This window comes from Danio rerio, chromosome 7 (genome assembly GCF_049306965.1).
Source record: "Danio rerio strain Tuebingen ecotype United States chromosome 7, GRCz12tu, whole genome shotgun sequence".
NCBI lineage: Eukaryota > Metazoa > Chordata > Actinopteri > Cypriniformes > Danionidae > Danio > Danio rerio.
The window spans coordinates 69,381,215-69,405,022 of record NC_133182.1 but is presented as its reverse complement, the minus strand read 5'-3'; the positions used below and the strand labels follow the sequence as shown (position 1 = coordinate 69,405,022).

At 35.2% G+C, this 23,808-nt stretch overlaps 1 protein-coding gene across 19 annotated transcripts in view; it reads left to right on the top strand.

Moving 5' to 3' along the window:
* Positions 1–23,808, top strand: part of ano1a (anoctamin 1, calcium activated chloride channel a) — a 330,549-nt gene that overhangs the window by 203,620 nt on the left and 103,121 nt on the right. For 14 of the 19 annotated variants that reach the window (XM_073906384.1, XM_073906385.1, XM_073906379.1 and 11 more), the window contains one exon: positions 18,793–18,950. In XM_073906384.1, the coding sequence (XP_073762485.1) occupies positions 18,793–18,950 (158 nt within the window). 19 annotated transcript variants of the gene reach the window in all.

The window sequence follows — 23,808 nt, the reverse complement described above, 5'->3', positions numbered from 1 at the left end:
ATAAAAGCAATCTATATGAAAACAGTTAAAAATGAAAAGATTCTCTAATAAGCTTAATTATTTTTATTTCAAATTATTTATTTACACACCTTTTATCTAGATTTATCTATTTTTTGTTGTTTATATCAGCAATAGTAGATATTGATATTTTCAACTAATGTTCCATGATGTCAGTGTCATCCTTGTCTCATTGAGTTTTTAATGAATATAAAAGTCAATTTAAAAGCCTACTATATTATTCATTCATTCATTTTCCTTCAGCTTAGTCTCTTTATTCATCAGAAGTCACCACAGCGGAATGAACCAGCAACTTATCCAGTATTTGTTTTACACAGCGGATGCCCTTCCAGCTGCAACACAGGTTTTGGGAAACCGTACTTTATCATATGTCTGGAAAAAAAAACAACTAAACCTTATCAAGATGTGTGATTTCACCATCCAGTAGAGTTTGGGGCCTCTCTTGTAGCACGTGTTTAACGGTATACAACACAGAATGAGAGGCTAAAAGAGATAGAGTGTATGAGAGAGATAAGAGAGGAGGAGGAAACTACTGATAGTATTTTGTCACAAATTTAGGAGGTTACACTAAACTTGTTGAACTCACTGTTAATGTATTGGTCTTCGTTAGTAATTAGGAATATTGGGAGGGAAAATAAATAAAACCACATGGTTTTGAATAGTCATTACATCAACATTATTAATGTTAATACCATCATTATTATTGAATATTCAATCAACAATGCAAGAACATGCAAACTCCACACAGGAACGCCAACTGAGCCGAGGATCGAACCAGCGACCTTCTTGCTGTGAGGTGAACGTGCTACCCACTGCGCCACTGCGTCGCCTATTATTGAATATCATTTCCATTATCATACACTTCAGTATTATTATTATTATTATTATTATTATTATTATTATTATTATTATTACTATTATTACTAATATTATTCATTCATTCATTTTCCTTTGGCTTAGTCCCTTTATTAATTAGAGGTCGCCACAGGAGAATGAACCACCAACTTATCCAGCATTTGTTTTGCACAGTGGATGACCTTCCAGCTGCAACCCAGTAATGGGAAACATCCATACACACACACATTCACACACATACACTATGGTTAATTTAGTTTATTCAATTCACCTATAACAGTGTTTGGAGCACCTGGAGAAAACCCATGCGAACAATGGGAGAACATGCAAACTCCACACAGAAATGCTAACTGGTTCAGCCGGGACTCGAACCAGTGACTTTCTTGCTGTGAGGTAACAGTGCTAACCACTAAGCCACCGTGTCACCTATTATTATTATTATCATTATTATTATGAATACTAAACCGTATTTAAAAATTCTGATCATAATTAAGTTTTATACACATTGTTATTTCCATTCTTGTTCTATTGCTGGTTAAGTGAAAAAAAGTACAATGAGGGTACAGTTTTGTTCCTAGAGGGAACAAAATATATACGTAAATGTACATTTAAAGGTCTCAAATTGGTCCTTTAGGGTACAGTTTTGTAACCAATTGGTCTATAAAAGGTACAAACGTTCAGATTTAGATTTGAAAGGTACATTTTTTAAATAGAGGTGCAAAATTGTACCCATTAGGGTACCACCCCAGAGACGAGCCACTTGTACCCTAAAAGGTACTGTTTTGTACTTTTTCTTCTGAGAGTGTACTGTACACTGTAAAAAAAAAACTTGTTAATTAACAGTTTCCGTATTTTGTAATTCACAAGTATTTTCCGTTTCTTTTTAGTTGTAAATTGCATTATGGGACGTTGATCTGTCGATTGCTCTGTCGATGTTGAAAATTCAACTGTACAGTTTAACAAAGTGACTTTTGTTGACATTTTAATATTGTGTAATATGTTTAAGAAATATAATATAAAGTAAGTCTGTAAAATAACTGAGAAAGTACGGGCAGTTTACTACAAGGTTTCTGTACCATAATATACAACACTAACCCAGACAATATATCACGTCAAACTATTTAAAATGTTAATAAGTCACTTTTCCAAACTTTTCAATGTTCAAAGTTGTTGGAAGATAAATCAACGTCTCATCATGTAATTCAAAAGCATAAATAAATGGGAAAATAAGAAATAAAAACATGAATCACAAAATACGGAAAACGGATTACGGATACTTGTTTTTACAGTGCATGTTGTTTTGCACACTTAAAAAAAGTAATTGCATTCTTTTATATCAACTTAATCACACTCCTTTATTTCATCAGCTTCACACTGCGGGTGACAAACAATTACTCTAGCATTGTAGTCTATAATAATAACTTATGATAAAAGAGGAAACCAGTTCTTTCCTTTACACTGTTTGAAGCCATCTGAATGCAAGCCACAACATACTAGAGAGAATATTGATTAGCACAGAACAGACAAAGCTTTTGCAGCAGGTTAACTCACTGTCAGAAATGGGCATGGCTAAAAAACTACATTCATTCATTCATTTTCCTTTGGCTTAGTCCCTTATTTATCGGTGGTCGCCACAGTGGAATGAACCACCAACTATTCCAGCATATGTTTTACGCAGTGGGTGCCCTTCAAGCCGCAACCCAATACTGGAAAACACCCATGCACTCTCACTTACAAACACACTCATACACTATGTCCAATCTAGTTCATCTAATTGCGTATGTCTTTGGACTGTGGGAGAAACCAGAGCACCGGGATCACGGGGAGAACATGCAAACTCTACACAAACTAGCCAAGCCGGCACTCAGAGCAGAGACCATCTTGCTGTGAGGTGACAGTGCCAAAAACTGAGCCACCATCCTGCCTAAAGAACTACATCTAATAAGTAAATATATAAATGAATTCTGTTTAAGTTGGAAGTACATCAACATACTGAAATAAACGTCTCAGCACCTCGGTTCACATTGATTTAAACTGAAATCTGCTGAAGTGGAATATTGGGTTGGGGGGTCACATCATTCCTTCATAGCAAACTAAGGTAAAAGGGGCAAACTAAGGTGGTAAGAGGGGTGTGATTGAGAATATTGTGGTAACTGATGTCAACAGAGAAATACCGCCACTGCAACAAATGATCAGACTTTGAAGTGCATTAACTTGCACAGATAAATTGTTCAGCTAAAGAATAACAATGTGCGCTAGCAAAATAAACAATGTACATTTTGATTTCACGTGGACTTTAATCTAAGTCAGTATTTTTTTCTATATCATGCAATACCAACGGTTGACAGTAATAAACTTTATATTTATGTAAATATACCTTATTTATTCTTAAACTAGCTTTTAATTTAGAGCCTTTAGGGGTGTTTGCCTGTTTTCACCATGGATTTAAAGCAAAGTTGTCATTAAAACGATGGGAGAGTATGTTTATTTACTGCACAACACTGCATTTGTTGCCAATGATGCTGAACTCTATTCCAATAGTATCTGGATGCAGCCTTTATGATGCAAGCTGAGATTGCACCACTCAACGATGCAATCTCAGACACAATGCACTCAATGGAGTGAGTGACGTCACTGTGACGGGTAGGGTTAGGGTTAGGTCAGCGCATTAAAAACCATTGGATGCAGCTCAGATTGCACTGCACCAGGTCTGCAGCCAGACCCCTCTCCTCTATTCTTTAAAAAAACATGGATGACTATAAAATTGCAAAAAAAATAGCATGAATGAAGAAAAAAATTATTATAAACATCTTAGCTGTAGGATATTCTTTACAATTATTACTCTAAAAAGTATATTTTAGTTTATAAAAAGTATATTTTGGTCAAGTTGGCGTTTCTGTGTGGAGTTTGCATGTTTCCCCACAGTCCAAATACATGCGGTATTGGTGAATCGGGTAGGCTAAATTGTCTGTAGTGTATAAGTGTGTGTGAATGAGTGTGTGTGGATGTTTTCCAGAGATGGGTTGCGGCTGGAAGGGCTTCCTCTGCGTAAAAACCTGTTGCATAAGTTGGCAGGTCATTTCGTTGTGGTGACCCCGGATTAATAAAGGGACTAAGCCGAAAATAAAATGAATGGATGAATGAATATTTTGGTCAGACTTTATAATAAGCTTTCATTAGTTAATGCTAGTTTATGTATTTACTAACATTAGTTAATAATGAACGATACTTGTACAGCATTTATTAATCGTAGTTCAACAATTACGAATGCATTATTAAAATACAAATTCAGGACGCCACGGCGGTGCAGCGGGTAGCATACTCTGTGAAGCCACAGGAGGACACTTATAATTAAGACGATAATACTATTTAGGCAATAATATTTGCAATATTAAACAGCATGAGTTGTTTTGTACATAGCTGGAAGTTATTGACACCAAATGCCAGACAGACATGACCACACCTGCTCTTATGTAAAAAAATAAGATGGATAATTTCACAGGAAGGTTTATCTTCTAATGTATACCGCAGTGCAATTATTATGCCAAAAAATGCAATGTTAAATGTGTGACCACACAAAGTAGTATGGATGTATTTGGATGCATTACATTCACAATGTTGTCAGTTTCAACGCTGCATTCACATTGGAAAATTCTCGCTTGTCATCTTCACAAGTGTGCATGCTTCAGAATCTTTCCACCAGTATTTGGACAACTTCCTTTTGACACCTACTATATTTTAGAAAAGTATGTGAATTCAGACATGTCGCATTACCGCCACTCTCATCAATGTTTTGCAACATAAACCTCAAATAAGCCGGAGGCATTCTGAAACCAAAGGCTGCGGCTCAGTTGGCCACAATCTTCCAATAAACAAAGCGACAATTAAATGCAATATCCTTGCCAACTGTTAAACAAAAGGGTGGATCAGTCATGCTGTGCGAAACTGAACATTGTGTCCTGTTGGTAAAAGTCATTTTAGCTAGGTGACAACAAAACAGGTACTTACCTAAGAAGTGATCACTAAAATAATTTGTGTAGATCATTATTAAACAGGGTCAGAAGAAAATCAGTGATACTGCTGATGCAAAAAAATAGGACTGATTGCAAGTGAGGGTCAGTTCTAATGTAATATTTTATTTACTTATTTATGAGTGTGTAGAATTGAGGTATCCTGAATATTCGCATATTCAGACTTTATTTTCTGAAATAATCTAAATAATGAAATATTTGCAGGCAATGACTATCAAAGTACAACATTGTTCACAGTCAAATAAAAAGGGCTTATCTTGTTTTTGGTCATACTCGTGATGCGATTTCGAATAGTCAAAGTGCCATGGTAGACAATACAGGGAGCGTGTCACAGGTTATCACTGAATGAATGTGCGATTATCAAACCAACTTTACCTCAATGTGTGTAGACAGCATATATAACACAAAATTGAGAGATAAGAGTATTTTCTTACTGCTAAACACAATAACCACAGGTATACTCTTGCTGTAAGGCAGGCGTGTCCAAACTACGGCCCGCGGGCCATCTGCGGCCCGCAATCAGTTTTGTGGCGGCCCGCGAGGCTTTTTATAAATATCAATAGAATCTGGCCCGCTATACAAAAATGAACGTAATTCAATAAATAACCACCGGGTGTCGCTATTACATGCATTCAATTAAGCAGCAGTTCTTGTTATGATCTATCTATCTATCTATCTATCTATCTATCTATCTATCTATCTATCTATCTATCTATCTATCTATCTATCTATCTATCTATCTATCTATCTATCTATCTATCTATCTATCTATCTATCTATCTATCTATCTATCTATACACAGTTGAAGTCTGAATTATTAGCCCCTCTTTGATTTATTTCTTCTTTTTTAAATATTTCCCAAATGATGTTTAACAGAGCAAGGACATTTTTACCGCATGTCTGATAATATTTTTTCTTTTGGAGAAAGACTTTTGTTTTATTTCGGCTTGAATAAAAATCGGTTTATGAACCATTTTAAGGTCAAAATTATTAGCCCTTTTAGTCTTCAGAACAAACCATTGTTATAAAATAACTTGCCTAAATACCTTAACTTAACTAGTTAACTTGATTAACCTAGTTAAGCCTTTAAATGTCACTTTAAGCTGTATTGAAGTGTCTTAAAAATATCTAGTCAAATATTATTTACTGTCATCATGGCAAAGATAAAATAAATCAGTTATTAGAAATAAGTTACTAAAACTAATATGTTTAGAAATGTGTGGAAAAAAATCTTCTCTCCGTTAAACAGAAATTGGGGAAAAAATAAACGGGGGCTAATAATTTAGGGGGGCTAACAATTCTGACTTCAACTGTATTTATATATATATATATATATATACACGTGTCTGTGTGATGTACCTGTATGTAAAATTTGGCCCGCGACAACGTTTGTTTTTTTGCATCTGGCCCTCGGCCCAAAAAGTTTGGACACCCCTGCTGTAAGGCATCCCACACCCTCATTTACACTTTCATTTTCAGCTGTAATTACCAAATAGAGGTTTTATACAGATCAACACCTAGAAGCCAGTTCCAACTTGAAATATTTACAGTAAAATAATCAGTATAGGGAGAGCGAGGACAAAAGTAACACAGTAATTTTCTAAAAGCAACATTTGCTTTCCAGGCTATACAGTGCTCAACATTGAGTACTGCCCTTTTTAAAAATGAATATCTTTATGCATTTCTCAGTGAATATACGCAATGTAAATTGGTGCTTTTAAACAAAACAGATTTATTAAATCAGATATATTTATTAAAATAATATTTAAGTCGCCAAACATATTTAGAAATCAAAGGATAATACAATTAAATTCAAGCTAAAAATTGCAAAAACAATTTACAACCTACAAAATTTTAACAAAAATTTTCAATGTTTTTTTTATCTTCTCTTGATTTTTCCTTTTTTTAAAATGTGTATTTAATATTTATTATAACATAAATGTAGGTGTACTACTTTTTGGACCCTTATTCTAAAATATTTTGTAATTAGATCCGTCCAGATTTGGCTTCAATTACTGACTAATCTAATGTATATGCACAAATATAATATTGTATAGCTTCCTATCAAAAATATGAATTTAAAAGATTGATTTGTGAGGGGTGTACATATTTATGCTGAGCACTGTAACAGCTTATTTGGCATGCAACCCTTAATGGAACTGCCAAATATCACCTGATTTCGAGACCGTGTCCTGCAGTTAGCTCCGAATTTTAGTTAAATGCAAAAAGTAGCTACTGTATTGTTGCGGTTCTTTTTTCCTCATTACAAGTCGTGTTTCTCTTTGCATGCATCACACTAATGATCAATCTACATGTTATTTCAAGAGTTCAAACTTAGATGATAATCAATAAAGCGTATTTGGCATGCTGTCCCGGGAGAGAGCCCTGAGCTCGTAATATCCTCGAGCCCGGGGCTCCCTCCCGTAAGAAGGGCGAGAGGGGAGTTCGAGGCCAGGTAGGTCTCGAGAACACCCCTGCTTGTCACCGTGAGAAGTGTAAACTAAGGTTGTATTGGGTGATAATTTGTTTTAGTCGATTGGCTATGGTTTATGTTTTTGGACGGTGGGAGGAAACCGGGGAACCCGGGGGAAACCCACGCGAACACGAGGAGAACACGCAAACTCCGCTCAGAAACACCAACCAGCCCGAAAGGTTGGACCGGCGGTGTTCTTGCTGTGAGGCAACAGTGCTAGCCACTGGGCCACCGTGTCGCCCAATCAGAAAAAAGGGGGAGGATGTGGGGGTGGAAGGGGAGGAGCTTCGAGACGAAGATAACTGGAGTGAAAAACTCAGGTTATTTATAATGCTTCCGTAATCATCTAATAGGGGTGATTACAGAGCTAATAAGGAGCCAGCCGTGTTGATTATAAGCACGTGATCCTCTCGAAATTAGTTTATGAATAAACCGCACTTAGCGCAATAACACATCCTTAAGTTTGAAATGTCAGAATTTTTCAGTTTAAAAGTAAATTAGGTTTAATTGGCAAGAGTTCCTGTGGGGACAAAAGTAACACTGTTATTTATGTCCCACTGATAAAAGCCATGTCTTATTTTTCACTTCCACATCAGTGTTTTGATTCATGTTTTATAAAATTAATGCATATTACCAATAATAATAAAAATATTCAAAAAAATAATAATAATAATTCACATTTTGCATTGGTGGATTGCTTTTAAAACATTTGATGGAGGTGAAATTTTAAATGAAAATGCTGTTTAATTTTTTTTTTTTTAAATAAAAGACAAAACATGTTTGCAGTGGACATTGACAAGGTCATAGTCACATATATTTAAAATGAACAAGATTGACCCAGTAAATGTAAATTATGTAAAAATTTAAAAATGTAAACAGTAAATTAAAACTTGTCCCGCAGGTGGGGTAGATAGTAACATTTACTCCTGGCACTTTTGACAATACTGCAAAGAAAACATGTAGGTTCAGCGATCACACTTTCAGTGCTCATTTGTAGGAGAGGCTTGTGTGTTGTTGGTAATAAAAAATATGGTTTGTCTAACCCCTAATTTGTTCATTATTTAGCCAAAACCAAAAAGTGTTACTTTGTGCCCCTATCTCCCCTATATAACACAAAAAAATAAGAGATAAGTTTACTAGTTTCAATAACCTCAGGTAGACCCATAGCTGTAATCCCACTCCATCATTTAAATTTTCATTACTTTCAGTTTACCAAATTGAGGTTTTTGTCGACCCAAGAAGAGCCCTAACTAAAAATATTTACTGTTAAACGACCAGTAACTGCCATTTTAGGACGTGAAAATCTGCATTTTTTTAATCCTTTGATGTTTCTAGGTTTTCATTGACCGTGGAAGACCTTATTGTGTCGCAATCTGGTCGCAGTTCACGTGCAAATCAAGCATCCTGACTTAGATAAACATTACATTTTTTGTCAATTATATTTAAAACAGTGCGTGCATGTTTCGTGTGTTTACCATTCATCTTTGTGCATGCTAACCTCAGAGAAAACATTTACCTAACAATTTAAACTGTAAATATATATTTTAGCCGGCTCCCTGCCCACATTCCTGACCTGGTTTCATAGTAAGGGTAACACCTATGCACATACGTCATATCAGTGATGTGCACGCGGTATTCACAAAACGCGCATATAAGTTGCGTTTGCGGCGAATCTGCACTCAAAATATGGTAATTTATTGTTAAGGCGTCGCTGTTTGCGAGTTACGAGACGGAAAGATATTTACATGTTCCTGAAAGGTAAACAAGAGTGCCGGAGCAGGTGAGCCGGAGACAGGAGCTGAAGAGCTGGAGTGATTTCTTTTCTGAGCACAAGTAAGATTCAGCATTTTTATACTTTTTCGCGTTAGGAAGTGAAACTGGCTAGTTTAAGGTTTTAATTGTGGGTGACTTGAAAATGTTACCATATTGTTGTTCTTCGGGAAAGTTTAGACTAGCCTTCTTGATTGCCTATTCAGTGTTGCCGGGTGTGAATGTCAGCTGATCTTTGTTATCAGTCGCTTAGGCGTCGGTGTTCTGGTGGAAACTTTCTAGAAAGAAACCCAAGTTGTTAACGCGCACAATTTAGCTGTATTTTCTATTTTTCAATTTTACACAAATTAAAAGGGATAATACAAATTGCATGTTTTATTATTTGATTAATTCATTATTATCATTATTAATACAATGAATAATAATAATAATAATAATAATAATAATAATAATAATAATATAGAGTTGTGCTGAAAAGTTTGTATGCTTCTTGCTGCAAAAAAATAGTTATTTGTTTATTTATTGTACCAATATATGAGGGATAATACAAATTGCATGTTTTTTTTACATTAATTTAATAATAATTACATAAAGTTGTGCCAAAAAGTGTGCATGCTTCTTGCTACAAAATATTATTTATTTATTTATTTATTTTACTAAAATATATTAATTTATTTATTTATTTATTTATTACAAATAATAACAATAATAATATACAGTTGAACTGAAAAGTTTGCATGCTTCTTACTGCAAAATTATTTATTTATTTATTTATTCAAAATATGAATTTATTTATTTATAATATTTATGTATTTACCCAAATGAGAGGAATAATACAAAATGCATGTTTTATTTAATAATAATAATAATATACAGTTGTGCCTAAAAGTTTGCATGCTTGCTGCAAAAAATATATTTATTTATTTATTTAAAATACGTATTTATTTATTTACCAAAATATGAGGGATAATACAAAATGCACGTTTTATTTAATAATAATAATAATAATAATTGTGCAACAATAACAGCTGTTTTTTTTTTTTTTTTTTTTTTTAATTTAATGAATCCCTTATTTGTCCTGTACAGGTAAACTGCTTACTCTTCTTCAGAAAAATCTATCAGGTCCCACAGATTCTTTCATGTTTTTTTCCGTAATTTTTGTGTAGTTGAGCACTTTTCAAAAAATTTTATAATTTTAAGGTCTTTTTTTTTACACTGAGATTGAGGTAAGGCTGGTTTTATATTTGCATATTTAGACCATTTCCTTAATGATATCATCTTATTAAGGTATTCTTTTCTAATTCTAAATAGTGAAAATCATATTAGCAGGCAACGACAATCAAAGTACAAAATTGTTCAGTCACTTAAATAGTGCTCATGTTGTTTTGAAGTCATAGCTACTTGCATGTGATTTCTATACTCAAAGTAGCATGTCACTAGCTGTCACTTAAAAAAAAATGAATATGTAACTATAAAAATCAACTTCACCTTAATCACACTGTGGACTTGTATGAAGGTTCAAATACTTACAATCTGTCAAATTCGTTGTGACTGTTTTTTATTTCTGGAAGTGCCGTTATTAGCTTTGGGCAAGATATTCAACTTTAAAAAGAAACAGATTGTTTTCATTAAAATGTATCAATGTCACTTGAGCAGAGCAGTTGATGTACTTTCTGCTTGCAAATCTATAAGAGATGGATTTGTTTTGAAGGGGCACAGTTGTGACCAGTGCATAGTTCAGTTGTTTGCAACTGAAAACAATTGCAGTGCAATTCTAACTAATCTATTTCACACACAGGTCACTATTGTGTCTGAGTATGAATCCTAATTTAGCCGACATAATATCAAAGGAGGCATGAAGATTATGTTAGTGAGGTCAAAGGAGTAAAATGCAAATTCTTAATTTGCAAGAAAACAATTGTGATTTAAAGGGATAGTTTACCCAAAAGCAAAAAGTTTACTAACTCTTTACTCTCCCTCAAACGGTCCTAAATTTTATTCTCTTGAACACATATTCATTCATTCATTCATTCAGTCATTAATTCATTCAGTCATTCATTCATTCATTCATTTCCTTTATTATTATCCAGCATATGTTTTAAACAGCAGATGCCCTTCCAACTGCAACCCAACACTGGGAAACATCCATACACGCTCATTCACACACATACACCATGGTCAATTTTAGCATACCCACTTCACCAAGCACGTCTTTGCACTCTTGGGGGAAACCTGAGCACCCAGAGGAAAGCCACGCGAACACAGGGATAACATGCAAACTCCACACAGAAATGCCAACTGACCCAGCCGAGGCTCGAACCAGGGACCTTCTTGCTATGAGGCGACAGTGCTACCCACTGCGCCACCACGCTACTGTGAATACTGTTGTATATGTTGTCTTGTCAGTTTAGTGGCTAATTTGTACGAATTCGTATGAGTTTAGTCGTACGAAATTGTTCATTTAAAAAAAAGAGGCGTGGCACCTAACCCCGCCCCTAAACCCAACCTTTGTTGGGGATGTGCAAATCATACTAAAATGTACGAATTAGATTGTACAAATTCATACGGAATAGCTACTAAATCAAAAAGTTTCGAATTGGCATGAGATAGTGTCGGATTTTTCAGGTTTTTTATTTTTAATAAGTTTGCAACAATTTCAAAATATCGTATTTTTGTCATTATGGGGTATTATGTGTAGAATTTTGAGGAAATTAATGAATTCAATCCAGTTTGGCATAAGGCTGTAGCTAATATAAAAAATGAGGAAAAAGTGAAGCGCTATAAATACTTTTTGGATGCACTGTATATAAACAGGTGTGTATATATAAAAATGCCCCCAGTTCAACAACACACCGTTTACATAATTCAACCTTGATTTAAATATGCACAAACTCAATGCTGGGTTATAAATTATTTTTCAATCAAATCTAAATTTAAACGTTTTAACACAACGGTTAGGTTTATCCTAGGTTGACCAAACGTTGGACAAACCAGCATTTCGAGTATACCAGAGCTCAAAAACCTGCATTCAACTAGTGTTCCTCAGGAACTGCCCAAAAGCGCATCGGATGTGAGGAAGAGGAAGAGCTCGTGTGTATCGTAGTGATGTAGATGTGTGTATGTGTGTGCGTGTGTGGTTGGTGGGTGAGATAAAAACGCATTCGCTCAGATCCAGTCCACTGCTTCATGTATACTCTATACTCTACAAAAGCTCGCGGAGGGACATCCGTCTCTCTCCTCACTCACACACATACACACACACACACCGCGAACACGACACACAAGTTCCGCTGTACGGTCAACCTGGAAACTAGAAACACCGCACGTTTGCGCCAATGAAGGGTGAAGATGATGTAAATACTGCGAGGAAAGATGAGGAGGCTGACGGCTCGGGTGAGTTTCTCATTTTGTATTCCGATAACTGACCGCGCGGTTACTATTTAAATAATGACAACGAAGATCGACAGATAGGGTGTTGAATTGCTTCGTGTCTAGCCCACCACCCTGACAACATTTATTTTTAAAGCATGCACAGATTGTTTTGCGGAGTATTTTATTAACAATGCATTTAAGTAATACTGCGGCGGTATTAATAATAAAACAATACCGCTATTAAAATCAGATAAGCTGTATGGACATTTAGCTTTGTGTTTTATTAGATGAGCAGCAGCCTTCTGTGGGTTTAGAGCAGTCACGCATTGCCTTCTGGCAGTCACTCACACTCACTCTCTCACTCACACACACACACACACTGACTGAGCACATGAGGAAAATCCATCAGCATCATCTTCACCTGAGGAGAGAGATGCTGTTCTGAGGAGGTGGTGCATGCATGTCATCCTGAGCTGTCAGATGGGATTTTCCTATTTGTGAGAAAAAGTATAGGCAGGGGTTTTAAAAGAGAAGTGTTTATGGTTGAAAGTTGACTTAAATCTTTAGGGATTTTGTAGAACGTGGGCATTATCGAGTTATTTTCCATATTTCAAAATTCTTAAGGTTCAGCTCAGCAACTCGGGTGAAGCATGACAAGTAATTTTCACGATTGATTGGTCTTTGTATACCACAAGAAAATCATATGTGACACTCGTTTAATAATGCAAATGAATAATGTTTTCCTTTGTCTGACATTTGTCTAATTATAGAGAAGGCAATCAAACTTCCTTATCTAACCAATCTCTACGATCGACAGGCAAATGAGTATGGTCCTATTAAACTTAAAAGGGTTAATTCACCCAAAAATGGAAGTTTGTTATTAGCAACTCACTCTTATGACTCATTCCAATCCACTGAGACCTTTGTTTATCTTCAGAACACAAAATAAGATACTTTAGATGAAATCCTAGAGCTCTCTGACCCTCCATAAAAAGCAATGGATGTGAGACATTCATAGACAGAATTGCTCATGTGACGTTCAAAGTCCAGAAAAGCAACCGAAAACATTGTCAAATCATTCCATGTAACTTCAGTGGTCCAACTGTTATCATACAAAGCTCCATAAACATTTAAATAAATAAATAAAACCCTATAAAACCAATTTGTTTAATAAATTCTTCTGTTTTTTGGATCCTTTTATGGACTTTAAATGTTGCATGACTATTGCTGTCTATGGAGGATGAGGGAGCTCTTGGAATCGCCTAAAATATCCTAATTTGTGTGCCGAACATAAACGAAAATCTCAGGGGATTGGTGCGACATGAATAATTAATACACGAATTTTATTTTTGGGTGAACAAACCCTTTAAGCCTCTATAAAGATTATAAAATGTGATGATGGGATTTAGGGATTGCATGGTGATCTGCATAAGTAAACATTATTGGAAGGTTTGATTATTTGCAAGGCTCTGTTTTAAACCTCTTGTTGCTTATGCAGTGGAATTCGTCGATTTTCAGGTTAAGGTGGAACATGCATTCAGCCGAAAATGAAATCGTTATTAACTAATTTACTCGACAATCTGCCATCTAAGATTGCTTTTTTCCTAGCTGAAACTGAAATCCTTTTTGGTGATTTTATAAAATGCAAGTCCACTTCTGCTGCACTTCTACAACAATATTACCCACAGGGATGCACAATTAGTTTAAGGAACTTTTTTATAATGTGTGTTTTATCAGTACAACCAAACCAATCTCACAGCAATTCATAATTTTATTTAATTTTTTTTGGTGACTTCTTTTTTTTTAGTGGCTAATTTGTATTAATTTGATTCCTATAATTTAGTACGGTTTCCTTATTCCCCAATTACGGTTGGGTTTAGGGGTGCCCTCTAATGACTAAATGTGTATGAATTTTTGCGAATTAGCCATTAAACTGACAAATGTAAAATAGGTATGTTTTCTCGTGAGATCAGGCTGGTAAAACCGGTTCTGTAATCAGCAGTAAATGTCCAGCACCTGCATTCAGATAGAGCAACATTCAATACACAGAGCCATAGTTCACTGACAAGCTACACAATTAAAAAAAACTGAATTGCAATCCATAAATAGATAATCATTCTTCAATAATGACAGCTGTTTGCATTACTTTTCAGTGAACTCCGCTTTTTGATGCTGCTTTTTTTTAAAAGCCTGTGAAAATACCACATTTAGTCATGTTTATACAAATACAAATAGGAATATATTCAATAAAAAAATATATTTGCTACTGTCGCTGATAATCCTAAATGTAGAAATCTAACATCTTGCACAACATGTATCATATTTATTTTCAATAAATGATTCAACAATTTACACAAAACTTTGTTTCATCATAGGTGGATCATTTTTGAAAACCTATTCAGTGACACAGTAATTTTGATGGGTGTTTGTCGCCACCTGTTGATTACACAATTTAATTGCTACAACATTCACCAGCGTCAAGTTCCATCAAACGGTGAATTTAATCTTTACCATGAACATCAGTGTTCATATCTGAACTATAAACTGTTCTCCCAATACTTTTGTGTTATTTAAATACTTGTTACTAACTGCAAAAGTGTAAGATTTGAATGCAGCACTTCAAAGGATTAATAAACATATGCAAATCATTGTCATTTATCATTCATGTTGCGCAGGTTTGAATTGAGCTCACGATGCTTTAATGTTTAATTGTGCAGCTTTACACTGAATGCATTAATGCAGGATAAACAAGCAGAGAAAGAAAACACCTTTAATTAATAACCTAAGAAAGCATTTAGGTCCCACCACAACTTTTTCCATCATCATTATATTTCACAGGGAAGCCAAAATGCTGTCATACACATGATTTGAACGATGTAGGAGGCGATCTCTCTGCAATTGTTATAAATGTTGGATTAACCTACAAGTTAAAAAGTTAATAACCCACGTCAAGTGTCACGTGTGTTCCGAACGGGGGCTTGTGATCTACAGTTGATCCTTGATCCGTATTATCCGTTACACCCCTAGGCTATGGTATGAGAGACTTACTTATTTATCAAACAAGTGGTTCTTATTGGAATTGCATCGTAAACCTTAAAAGTTGAAGTTATTCATATTTATTTAGTGTGTTTTACTTTTTAGTTACTTTTTTTAGTTTTACTGCTGACATTATTTTGCCATTTCTGCACAAAATTTAGAACACAATTTGTGGATTTACGCAGAATTATTTTGAAAATATTCACAAAATCCACAAATTGTGTGCCAAATTTTGTGCAGAAATGGCAAAATAATGTCAGCAGATTCTGTCTGGCCAACCAACGCAATCTTATGGCAATTTCTTATCTTTTTGATTTAGCGGATAATTTGTTTTAATTTGTACGATCTCTTTAGTACTGAACATTTTACTGCAGTATGATTTGCTCATCTCCCCATGACCTCCCATCTCCGCTCATCTCTAATCCAATCAATTCCCAATGGACACAATTAAGTCTAAAAAGTGTTTCCTCTCACATATTTGTCACAATTAAGAAGAAAATGATTCATGTTGACTTTAAAACTGCTCTGATGTATTATTATGATTATTTGTCATCAGTGGTGGAAAGAGCTAATCATACTCAAGTACAAGTACCATTACTTGCCCAAAAATGTAGTGCAAGTAGAGTAAAAGTATCTTTTGTAAATATTGATCAAAGTATATATAAGAGTACTCAAGAGTAGTGAGTATTGCACTGTGAAAAGCTGATGTGTTTACATGCAATTTGTGCATGTGTGTGTAAACGTAACATTCTGTAGTGCTTTTAGTTATTGTTTAAGGCAATTTGGCAATTTGAGACAGTCGACATCTTTCGTTTTCTCATCAGTAACATGCAGTCTAAATTGTCTCTGGGTAAAGATGTCTCATGTAAAGATTTCGGACATCGTTTTGAACACTTTTAATGCTTCCAAACAGTTTGCTGCATGTCCTGAGGTAGCTCAGTAAGATGCTATTTACTTTCTATGCGCATTTTGATTGGACAGGAATCACAGGACTGATTTTTCTAATCCCCATAGACAGGAAACAAAATTACAGGAAAAAAAATTAAGTAGTGACTGCAGGTTGATGGAAAGTAAAGGAGTAAAAATACTGATACAGCACTGAAAATGTGCTGTTTTTAAAACTATTTACTAAATTACAATTTCTGAGAGAAACTACTCAATTACAGTAAATTAAGTAGTTGTAATTTGTCACTTAACACCACTGATTGTCATGCTATAATGATGCAATTGGTTTTGGTTACAGTATGTTAGAATGCAGTAGCACAGGGATGCTATTGGTGACCCGAGTTTCTCTTCTGATGGCAGGTGGTTTTACATGGGTTCTTCTTAGTAGAACATGCTTGATCACCTTTGGTTATTAGCCTGACCTCATTGATCTTATTGATGGTTCAGATGGATTACCAGCTCCAGGGGCAGAGATTGATTCTGGACATTTTCATTTTACTCCATTGGACTAGTATCAAACTAGCCATTTCAAAAACCAACTTGACTGCTTTATGCTAATATTAGATAGATAGATAGATAGATAGATAGATAGATAGATAGATAGATAGATAGATAGATAGATAGATGGATGGATGGATGGATGGATGGATGGATGGATGGATGGATGGATGGATGGATAATTAAAACAGTTTATAGATGGATGGATGGATGGATGGATGGATAATTAAAACAGTTGATAGATAGATAGATAGATAGATAGATAGATAGATAGATAGATAGATAGATAGATAGATAGATAGATAGATAGATAGATAGATAGATAGATAGATAGATAGATAGATAGATGGATGGATGGATGGATGGATGGATGGATGGATGGATGGATAATTAAAACAGTTTATAGATGGATGGATGGATGGATGGATGGATGGATGGATAATTGAAACAGTTTATAGATGGATGGATGGATGGATGGATGGATGGATGGATGGATGGATAATTAAAACAGTTGATAGATGGATGGATGGATGGATGGATGGATGGATGGATAATTAAAACAGTTTATGGATGGATGGATGGATGGATGGATGGATGGATAGATGGATGGATAATTAAAACAGTTGATAGATAGATAGATGGATGGATGGATGGATGGATAATTAAAACAGTTTATAGATAGATGGATTGATGGATGGATGGATGGATGGATGGATAATTAAAACAGTTGATAGATAGATAGATAGATAGATAGATAGACAGACAGACAGACAGACAGACAGACAGACAGACAGACAGACAGACAGACAGACAGACAGACAGACAGATAGATAGATAGATAGATAGATAGATAGATAGATAGATAGATAGATAGATAGATAGATAGATAGATAGATAGATAGATAGATATGGTTTCTATGTTTGCCAAATAATGATTGTTTGAGTGTTTGTTTTAATTTAACCCATTAAAATTCAGATTGAGTAAAAAAGAGAGAAAAGACATGCTGACATTATTGCAGTGACAATCCCCTTGGAGCAATCTGAGGTTAAGCGCACACACATACACACACTTGTATCCCACACTGACCTACATATGCATTCTAGGGAGAACATTTGTGCTTTGTAAAGCTCATGTTTTGTTTTTTTATTTATTTATTTTATTTGAGATTGAATGTTTACACTGTATTAACCTGTTGTATCGCTGCCCCCTTTTTAAGGACACGTTATTTATTAGGCTAGAGTCAAACACTGGATTTTTTTTTTGATGAGTGTATTAAGTGAAATGAAATGCATGTGCTTTCTGCTGCTGTGTAATTGGGTTTGAAGGCATTATTGTTATCAAGCCTCTTCAGCCCTTATGCATGCATTATGAAGACTATATTGACCCCTTCTGCCCTCTTTGTTTTTCCTCCAGAGAATTGATTTATAAAATGCAAATGAAGTCATTATGGTAATAAAAAACACAATACTAAGACTAAATAAAATGTATTTTGTTTTGAAAAATGCAAACCTAAAAAAATTAAGACGTGAAAATAATATGAAGTGTGTGTGTGTGTGTGTGTGTGTGTGTGTTTGGTTGTATAGCACTTGTCTGCCTTTTTAAGTTTTGTTCTTTTGCCTTATTTTGCATATAGATTTGCGAATGAAATTCAAACTAAACTTCACACAAGCTAGTTATTTGAATTCAGTGACTTAGAGAATAGTTGAGATTGTTATTTTTTTTGCTTTCATTTTTGTCATATCGCAAAGCAAAACTCTTTCCGCTAAAGAAAATATGTATTTCCTCTCCAACAGGTGAGAAACTCTTGGGTTTCAACAGCACAGAGGAGCAGCCGTCAGGACAGGAGAGCATGTGGCGAAATGAAAAGTATGAATCTGTCCCGTTGGATGTGAAGGGGATTGATGAAGACAATTCTAAAGGCACAAGGGATTCTTTATATCCCCACACTACTGTAAGTCAAGACAAATGACAAAAAAAAACATTCCTCTGCACACATTCTGTCTCGTTTTTCATTCCAGAGATAAAGACGTAATACTGGTTTCACTTTAAGCACTCACCTGTTTCCTGTCTTTCTAGTATGGCGTTATTTGCAAGGCAAATTAGGGACACATATACGCATTTGAATGCTTCAGTTTACACTTTTTTTTTACTCTGGGAACGGGTGATATATGAAATTAAAGCTGGGGAGGTTCAATTACATGCATATTCCCATTTGCATTTCAGTACTGTGAAGCAATCTCTTCAAAACACCAATTATCTGTTTTCACAAAAGCTCAAACTTGCCAAAAGCAAATCTTTTGGAGCACAGTTGGATTATATAAGGAGGCCTTAACCAATATGTACTAGAAATTGATGATTTCTTACAATGTTTAATTGTGTAAATACACATTTTTGCATTGTACTTATGATTGATTAAATATCCAACCTCACAAAAGTCTTGTCGCCCATCTAAGTTTTAGGAACAAATAATAGCTTCTAGTTGACCATTTGGTATCAGAAGTGGCTAATATGAAAGGCAAAGGCCTGTAGATCCATACATCTCTGCAATGACTCAAATAATCTATTAATAAAGTCATCTGGAATGGCAAAGAAAGCGTTCTTGCAGGACTCCCTGAGTTCATCAAGATACTTTTGATTCATCTTCAATGCCTCCTCCATCTTACCCCAGACATACTCAATAATGTTCATATCTGGTGACTGGGCTGGCCAATCCTGGAGCACCTTGACCTTCTTTGCTTTCAGGAACTTTGATGTGGAGACTAAAGTATGTGGTTTTGGCAGCACAAATCTCTTAATGTGTCAGGCTGTTGATGTTGCCATCTCGCACATCCCCATGCTGAATGTAACCCCAAGCCATAACATTTCCTTCACCAAACTTGACTGATTTCTATGAGAATCTTGGGTCTATGCTGGTTCCAGTAGGTCTTCTGCAGTATTTGTGAAGATTGTGATGCAGTTCAATAGATGACTACAAGTCAAGTTATTATTTGCTGTTCTTACAGCTGGGATCGAAGACAAGACTTTTGTCAGGTACCTTACACCCAAACCCACACATAATTCTACCTATACCACCAAACTGGTTTCTAACCCTACTATATCCCACCTCAAGAGCGGCAGAAGTGTTCAGCAATACATTATGAACACAGCAAGTACTTTGTATTTACTTTTTGGATGCAAGAACATAGTAGTTAGGGCCAGGAGTAGTTGTGCTCCAGATAGTGTAACATTTTTAACATTGGCCATTTTGCGTATTCTGCAAAAGTATTTTGCATGCTGAAGGTGTATTTGATGGTCTAAGCAAATTTATAGGACAGGCTGGTCACTTTGAGATACCCTCTGCTAATCCTGAATGACTTCATACAAATCTATTCAACCATGTGTTTAAGGGAACACTCCGCCTTATTTAAAAAAAAAATAGCCTTCTTTACAACTCCTAAAGAGATAAACAGATAAGTTTTACCCTTTTTTTTTAATCCATTCGGCCAGTTTCCGTGTCTGAAGAGAGCACTTTTAGCTTAGCTTAGCTTAGCTTGGCATAAATCATTGAATCACATTAAACCTTTAACATGTCTCTCAAAAATGGCCAAAGAGTTTTGAAAAATGTTCTGTTTAAAGCTTGACTCTTCTCTAGTTACATTGTGTACAAAGATCAACAGAAACACACCATGGCTGCAGCATGTGAAGTGACATTACATTATTGTGATGTTTATTACATTATTGGTACATTATTGGTACATTATTGGATTATTGTTCCAAAATGAGAGTAGATTTCCATCCATATTGGTCTAGAAAATAGCAACTTTTCTTTTCCCATCAGTTTCTGTACAAGATGTTGCATTATAAATACCTCAAACGATATAATCACATTTGTGATGCCAAATAAATATATAAAAAACACTTGCTATGAAGAAAATCTATTTTTGCATCCTTGCTGGGGGAGTACATTGTTAAAAGGCTTTATCTCTGATTATATTTTAAAGTCAAATCTTCAATTAAATCCATGTGTTTTTCCTAATAGTGTCTTGTTTAGAAACCAATCTACCTTGAGAAATATTCACAGGAGTGTCTATTAAAAAAAAAGAGTAGTCTGGGGGCAATCGCTAACTGAATCTGAGTCGTTTTGACTTCCTTCTCTCAGCTATTGAGAATGGTCTGGCTGCAGATCAGGTACACATGCGAGCTGAGACTGCATGCTATGCTTTTAATGCGTACACCTAACCTCGTCAGACACATGTCTTATGCCAGATATTATTGCAGCTGACGACATACAGGTCACAAATGTCATGCGTGTTTTGGTACTCTCTTTATAGATGTGTGGTGTTCACATAGATCCCAGCATTGTGGTTCCCGCTTCCTCTTTACACAGAAGTGGTCATGACAAGTGGTTAAATAACTGGGCTGGAAACCCAAAGGTCTCAGTTCAAACCTCATAGAGATGATGCATGAACCGTAGAGTTACGGAGCACTGGTTTGCTCTTAAGCAAAGCAGACTGAATGTTCTGCAACAAACTATACTGGTTATATCACTTAATTGGTTTGAAGCATCTGCTGAATAACTATAACAAAATAAAACCTTGTCTGAGCTTAACAGTAACAGGAGGGAAATTGCTTCTCTGCTCTGATAAATGCATAATTGCACTGTTTATTGGTAGAGATGAAGAATTTCACTGCAAATTACCTTGTTATTGTTGGTTTTGAAAGATTTTCTCTATTATTCGGTAAGACAAACCCTATACTTCCAATTAATTGTAAAAGAATGGTGATCTTTTGAACCACAAAACCATGCATTGTAAAAAAATGCAGGGTTCCACACAATTCATTCTGATCGTCCCAACATATATCATTAAGGTTAACTTAACAAGTTTCAACGTTTACGTTGTGCTAAAAAATCTTAAGAACTGTGTTGTTTCAGCTCATTTTACATAAGCAGTTTGAACAAGCAGCAAAATAATTTTTTAGTGTTCATAGGAATTCTTTTGGCAATACCTGAAAATTCATTGTGAATCAAAATGATTGGTTTTTGTTGAATGTCATAAAATCATTAGAATATTAAGGCAAGATCTTATTCTATGAAGTTATTTCAACGCAATCTCACGGCAATTCGTAACTTTTTGATTTAGTGGCTAATTCGTATGAATTTGTACGATCTAATTCATACAATTTAGTACGATTTGCTCATCACCCAATGACAGTTGGGGTTAGAGGTGGGGTTGGGTTGGGTACCACGTCTCCTTTTGTAAAATCGTATATTTTCGTACGACTGAACTCATATGAATTGGTACAAATTAGCCATTAAACTGACAAAACGTAAAATACAACTTTAAAGGCAAATACATTTTTACTTTATTAATCAGTATTTGAAGCAGCGCAGTAGGTAGTGCTGTCACCTCACAGCAAGAAGGTCGCTGGTTCGAGCCTTGGCTGGGTCAGTTGGTGTTTTTGTATGGAGTTTGCATGTTCTCCCTGCGTTCAAGTGGGTTTCCTCTGGGTGCTCCAGTTTCCCCCACAGTCCAAAGACTTGCGGTACAGGTAAATTGGGTTGGCTAAATTGTCTGTAGTGTACGAGTGTGTATGGATGTTTTCCAGAGATGGGTTGCAGCTGGAAGGGCATCCGCTGCGTAAAACAAGTGCTGGATAAGTTGGCAGGTTCATTCCGCTGTGGTGACCTTGGATTAATAAAGGGACTAAGCTGAAAAGAAAATGAATAAATGAATGAATAATCAGCATTTAGATTTTTAACCCTCATATTCTTATTAGACTCTTATCGTGCGATTAAAAAACAATATCGGCGTAAATCTATTCTCAAAGTTGGATTGGGAGCTGGGTCTATTCTACGCAAGCTATGATGACTTTTAACTTGATATTTTAGCAAGGATGTTTACCTGACCAGTGAGCCGTCTGACAAAAAAACCGGTGCCCGCCTGAATCAAATCAGCAGGATGCCTGACTTTAACTGCAGTTCGGCAGTTTCACTTTAACTCATGAACATTTCACTCATGCCACCGTGACAAACTGGAGAATTAGACGCAAATAAGAAGTAAGGACTGGTGAGAGTGTTATGGAATTTAATAACGCATGCCAAATAGAAAGGAAAAACACTTCCGCACTTTGAAATGTGCGTGTATGTGTGTGTGTGTGTGTGTGTGTGGTCCTTTACTCCACATGTCTTAATTCCATTTCTGTTTAGTTCAGTTATGACTTTAGTCGGATTAAGGTGATCAAAAATCGCTGTTTGGAGCTTATTTAGACATATAGTTCAAAATTCATGTTTAACTGAATAAATAGTTAGTAAACACAAGTATATCTTATTGAACATCGTTTATTTTCATCACCAATTATCATAGTAGAAAAGTTTTTTAAGCAGTTTGTGATTCATTTTAAAAGCAGGAGATAAGCCCCTGGTCTAATGCGCCACCTGGCTTGAGAAACCTGTTCTCAAAGACTTATTATTTGGGTAGCACACATATTCTGAATGTCTTTGGCAGAATTTAAATGAGCCATTTTAATCTAGATTAATCTAGATTTTAAAATTATATCTATGCCCACCTGTAATATACATGTATAGCTTAAGGGGGCTTAAAAAAACTATATATATATATATATATATATATATATATATATATATATATATATATATATATATATATATATATATATATATATATATTAAATGTTGTCCTACTCAAATAAACTGAAAATCAATTTAAAGCGTATTTATTTAGCTTTCAGATAATGCAATAATCTCAAAAACAAAACAAAATACAATCTCGTAAAAAAAATTTAAAAATACACTCGAGACATTGCAGATA